This window comes from Bidens hawaiensis, unplaced genomic scaffold, assembly GCF_021521415.1.
Source record: "Bidens hawaiensis isolate Kalapana, Puna unplaced genomic scaffold, B.hawaiensis_p1.1 tig00026864_1, whole genome shotgun sequence".
Lineage (NCBI taxonomy): Eukaryota > Viridiplantae > Streptophyta > Magnoliopsida > Asterales > Asteraceae > Bidens > Bidens hawaiensis.
In genome coordinates this window covers 104,326-110,175 of record NW_027494333.1, presented here as the reverse complement: position 1 = coordinate 110,175, position 5,850 = coordinate 104,326, and the positions used below count along the sequence as shown (strand labels likewise).

Below are 5,850 nucleotides of genomic sequence, written 5' to 3'. Positions count from 1 at the left end.
CTAGAACTAGTTTTACATCTTATTTCTAGAAAAGAAAAAAAAATGTAAAACTATTGTTTAATTAATTGTACTAATGATGATGAAGTGTAATAATTAATTAATTGGAAAATGTTATGCTTCTTCCCTATTCATTACAACTTTCAATATCATTAGATGATGCATGTAACTCCCTGTAACCGTAGCCCCATTTTTCACTCTCTCTACACACACACATATACACACACATCTATATTTACATTCACAAGATATTATTACCCCTCTTACCATTTCTCACATGGATCACCTTTTTAACCTAGATCACTTGCCTTATTTTGATCAAGACACACAACTATACACGCAATTTTTCAACCTACTCGATATGAACCGAGTGTACTCGCCACTTAAACAAAACAAAACTTTCGGGTTTCCATATTTTGACCCTATCGATGAATATTTAAGCTTGTGGGATTGTTGGGATGACGGTCACTTGCCATTGCTTAGTGACAATCATGATGATCCTAGAACATGTGTTGAAGTGAAGGCAACTATAGTTGTTGGTGGTGGCCAACGATCAAGACCATTGGAGTTCGAAGAAATTGAGAAGTGTTTCGAGATGCCAATAACAAAAGCAGCCAAGAAGTTGAATGTTGGTTTGACAATGTTGAAGAAAAGATGTAGGGAGCTTAACATAAAGAGATGGCCTCATAGAAAGCTCAAGAGCATCAAGTCACTAATTCAAAATGTTAAGGTAAATTACTAGAATATTAATAATACATTAATACCCTTGTTTTTTACTTGCTCATCAATGCTTATGCATGTAATTTGCAACCAGTGTGTGTATGGATTGAAGGGCAAAATCGGTATTACATATTTTTACAAAATATCATTGGTTTTTCTTCATTAAATAAATGAATTTAACTTTTTAGAAAATTTGAAGATTTTTTTCTTGCCACCTTTAAGCTCTGATGTTGATATGTAAATAGTTCCAACTTTTTTTGTACTTATTAGATATAATAGCCGCCAAAGTACACAATCTTGCATCACTTGCTACAAACGTTGTCAGATGGCTAGTTTGTGTGATTTTTTTTTAATTTCTTGTGTACTTTAAATGTGTATATTGTGCTCAAATTTGATTTTTTTTTTAATAAAATTTGCCTTGTCAAATGTATATTTTATGATTTTTGTTTATATTTATTGTAATAAACTAGGAGATGGGATTGGAAAAGGAAATGGAGATGTTGGAAGAACAGAAGAGGATGATTAAAAGGTTGCCACAAATGGATCTAACACAAAGAACAAAGAAGCTAAGGCAAGCTTGCTTCAAGGCTAGCTACAAGAAGAGAAGATATGTTTGCACTCATTAACCATGATTTCCATTTCATTATCCAAGGGTATTTAGGTCATTTTCTATGACATGATTAACTACTAGTTAGTCCCCTCTTAACTCTCAGTTAACCATCTTTTTTGTAATTATTCAAGGGGTAGTTTAGTCCTTTTGAAAACATCTTTAATTACTGCATTTGAATGCTCATTCTATGTGTTAGATTATTTATTTCACTTGTTTCGAGTTTTTTCAAGGTGAAAGGTTTTTGTGACGATATGTGACTACTAAATAGCAAAACTATAAAACGTCGACTCCTAGACGTGTTGATACATAGGGCATTAGTTTTAACACAACATGCCCAACAAAAGATGGTCATGACCAATGCACAATGCACAAAGTTGCTACAAATTATAGATACGTTTGTTAAATGGCTCTGATTCAAATAATGTAGTTATAAATTAAAAGAGTAACAACTATATCGGAACCATTTGTTCCTATGTCTAGATTATCACAATAGACTAAACATGCATCAATTATATCAATACATAAAATAACTAACCGTTATTATTCAACCTAGAATATCGTCTATTCACCAAATAAATACCAGACTTTTGATATTGATCCATGTCATAATGTATTGACGATCATACCACGAGTTACTCAAATGTATTAAGCTTTATCTTCGTGATTTCCACGGCATCGCTAGTTTAAGGGTTCCATACATGTTAGCCTGCCAGATTTAACAATCATTGGTGTTTATAGAAGTCAGTATCTTCTTGAAACTGAGATATAAGACTATAAGTCGACTAGAGATTTTGGGAGAATGTAGTATATCTATACAAAAGTTCTCTTCATATGACATGAGTTTAATAAGAAACAAAAATAATTAAAAACAATTAGTAGAAGCAATTTTATTTATAAGGGAATAGATTGATTAGTTAATAGTTAGTAATACCCTATCATTTCAATAACATTATATTTATGGTTGAATACTTTTTTTATGGAACGATGATTTTCTTATGTTACCACAATTTATAATCTGGAGAGCTGAGACAAGCCCTTTTGTCCCGCTATGGCACTATTGTCAGATTATGTTGCATTAACCTGGCCCATGCAAGCTTTAGAGTTTGACTTGGGTGTATCCCCATAAAACCAACCGCCAGCTGTCACTTGATAGTTGTGCCACCGCAGGAGCAGAATTCTCTGCCTTTTCACACGGTGTGACTGAAACCCGGGTTAGCTCGGGATTCGAACTGACAACCTCGCAAGGCCTAGCTCAAATCCGTCATGCCAATATCAACCCAAAGTGTCATAAGTGGGGATTGAATTTGGGTTTCTATTGAAAAACCTAAGCTTCCTACCACTAAGCCATAAGTGGGGAATATTTACGGTTAAATGCATGTATTCACTAGTAAATACATTATACTTTACATAAACTTCCTATAAGTAAATTTACAACTAGATGTACATTATGGAAATCTGATATAGAAACTTACATAAATATATACATATATATATATATATATATATATATATATATATATATATAAAGGTTGTATATGAACATTTATTGTAGTCATGTCTTGTATAATGATGATTCAAGTGACATAAAAAATAGCAATAGAAAAAGAAAGACAAATATGGGAAAATTAGTAGATTGCCCATTTAAAATAATGTGCATTTGATTAAAAAAAAACTCCTTAAATATATATCTTAAATTTGTTGGATCAGACTATTTTAATATGTCAAGCGACGGTATTGCCAATCTATTATAAAAATCTACGTGTTAAATAAAATATGTGGGTAAAAAAGGTTTTTCTAACATAACTCAGCCAGAACTCGTAAATAATTCGGTCGGAACTCATAAATAATTCAATCATTCAATCAAACCTCACAAAAAATTTTTGTAGTAACTCACAAAAATTCTATTAAAACTCAAAAATAATTCGTTTAGAACTCAGGATAAAAAAAAAAAACCCCTTTAACAACTCAAAAAATTTGTTGGATGTTACAAAAATTTTGTACTCCACAATTTTTTCATGCACGTGGCTGCTTATTGTAGGTGTTTGACATGTTCAACCGTTAGAGGACCCGACAATCTTTTAAGATGCACATTTTGAGAAGCTTTTTGGTCAAAGACATTCTCAAACTTTAAAATTTGACATTTTACGGATTTTCAGTAAATAAACGGTAACCAGTTCGGTTAAGTACTTATTAACGACTATGTCACCGTACGACAAACCAGATCAACGATAATTCGACCACATTTTTTTAATTTTTTGTTTGCCACAAAATCCTTTTACTAGTTCACCTTCTATGTCGAATTTTATATTATATTATATTCATATTTCGTAATTTGTTAAAACACTTCATCATGTTCACATCAAAAGAGAAAAAGGTAGTTTTATATTTTGTATTAAGATTTCCATATATAAGCTATTCTTGTTTTTCTACCAGCCAAATTATTCAAGTAAGTACATATTTCTAAATTATTACCACTTCAAAAGAGAAACAAAGTGGTTAATTTTATACTTTGTTTTATATAATAACTAGTTTTAGAGCCAAAGTGGTTAATTTTATACTTTGTTTTATATAATATACTTATACCAAACAATCTATTTACAACTTTTGACCCATAAATTCAAATTAAAGTTCCACAAAAAACCTAAAACAATCGTTGATAAAAAAAACTAAGAAATTAAGTATGATACACTTTGTTATGTCTGAAAATGATTCGTATATAGTATCCTTACATTTTAACATACATATAGTTTACTAAATTAACCGAAAAAATAAATGGATAGATTTAAAGCATATATTTATAATTTATAAATTTATATGACAATTTACAATAATAATAATAATAGATTAATGGATTGATTTTTTAAAAAAATTGATCAACTTTTAAGCATATATTTATAATTTAATGATTAAAAAATTACTTTGTAAAATGAAAGCATATTTGAGTTTTTGTTTTCTTTACAATCTTCTACAATATACATATTACAATATGTGAATGATAACATTTGAAATTATATTCTTTTCAATCTTTTGGAAACATGATTTGTTGTTGATTTTTGAAATTCACCAAATATTTTGATATGTATAGTAAAATAATATGTTAATATTTATATTTATAAAAATCTTATCTTACTGCACTAATAAAAGAAAATGATGAAGCTTAAGTGTCAAGCACTCAAGCCTACATTTCTCTTAATTCCTAATCTCTCATCTCATTCATTCTAGCTATCCATGGGTCAAAACCATTTTATCAATTGGGTTATAACATATTGTGAATTTTATTCAATATTCAGTTAAATACCATTTTTATACATGAGTTTTGATCAACTACACAACTTTAGTACATTCATAAGTATTTTGAGAATCATAATTAAAATAACAGGCCTTATTTATTTTTATTGTTTGACAAATCCCGTGTAATACACGGGTTCAAAAGCTAGTATATAGATATAATATAAATCGAGTATAAAAGGAAAGTGAATAATAGTGATCTATTACATATATAGTTTTGGAGGGAAAAAATTGTGAGAATTAACCAAAAGATGACCAGTGTACACAATTATTTTACTTTATTAGAATAGGTAGATTATATATAAAAGTTATACATGATATATACTTCAAATCTATTTACCACGTTATTTTGCTTTTTAATTACTAATCCTTGCAGTTAACCCGTTTTACCATTGTACCAATAAGGTAAGACAGGTTTCAGCATATTTATAATTATGAAAGCATTAACATTACACTCTACCAATAAAGGTAAGAATGTAAGACGGGTTTAAACTTACGTAAATTTACAAAAACATTAAACATTACCAAGAAGCTAGAAGTTGAACCATTGTCAAAGACAAAGCTATTTTTCCTCGAAACTTTTCTGATCTTGCCACCACTATCCCACCTCCACGAGCAAAATCTAATATCCGGTGATCTACCATCGCCAAAATCCTTAAAACTCTCCCCGTCCCACCTCCATGACCGGAACTCAACCGGCTCTTTCCTCATTAACTTCCTCAAAGGCATCCTAATCTTCCCTTTAATATTATTACTTTTACTAACATTATTACTACCAACCACCACTTTCTCACACGACTCCAACGTTGCGTTGGACTCATAAGGCCCCCCTAGCACGGTAGTAGGAGACGGTACAATAATATTATTTGGACTCAATGTGGTGAGTCTTGGTGGAAGGTCTAATGACCTAACGGTTTTGGACTTTGGTGGGTCGTTAGTACTAGTACTAGTGGTGATGCATTTTGGTTTCCCGGGTGCTTCTTCCCATAGGAATGGGATGGTTGCAACGGTGTTTGGTGGTGGAGTAAGGCCGTCGAGTGGTGGTTTAGATGGTAGGGAAAAGAGTGAGAGTTTAGGGGGTGTGGAGTGTTGGAACTCCGGCGCCGGAGTAATATTATTATTGTTGTTGTTAGTATTCATTTGGGAGTATAATGTAGGTTGATAATAAGGTGGTAGGGGTATATATGTTGGTGGTTGTATGAGGGTGGGGGGCATGTTGATTAATGAATATTGGT

At 31.2% G+C, this 5,850-nt stretch overlaps 1 protein-coding gene and 1 pseudogene across 1 annotated transcript; one reads left to right on the top strand and one right to left on the bottom strand.

Moving 5' to 3' along the window:
* The first annotated feature begins 358 nt into the window (after positions 1–358).
* LOC143574241 (protein RKD4 pseudogene) lies at positions 359–1,343 on the top strand (annotated as a pseudogene).
* A 636-nt stretch (positions 1,344–1,979) lies between these two features.
* Positions 1,980–5,850, bottom strand: LOC143574252 (uncharacterized). The gene is made up of 2 exons (XM_077058917.1): positions 5,141–5,850; positions 1,980–2,033 (listed from the first exon to the last, which is right to left on the bottom strand). The coding sequence occupies exons 1-2, from the start codon at positions 5,828–5,830 to the stop codon at positions 1,980–1,982; spliced, it is 744 nt and encodes a 247-aa protein (XP_076915032.1). The 5' UTR covers positions 5,831–5,850.

Coding starts and splice junctions, on each gene's coding strand:
- LOC143574252 (XM_077058917.1), bottom strand. CDS start 5,830: ATGCCCCCCACCCTCATACAACCACCAACATATATACCCCTACCACCT. Junction 2,034..5,140: donor GTTCAACTTCTAGCTTCTTG/GTAATGTTTAAT, acceptor TAAATCTGGCAG/GCTAACATGTATGGAACCCT.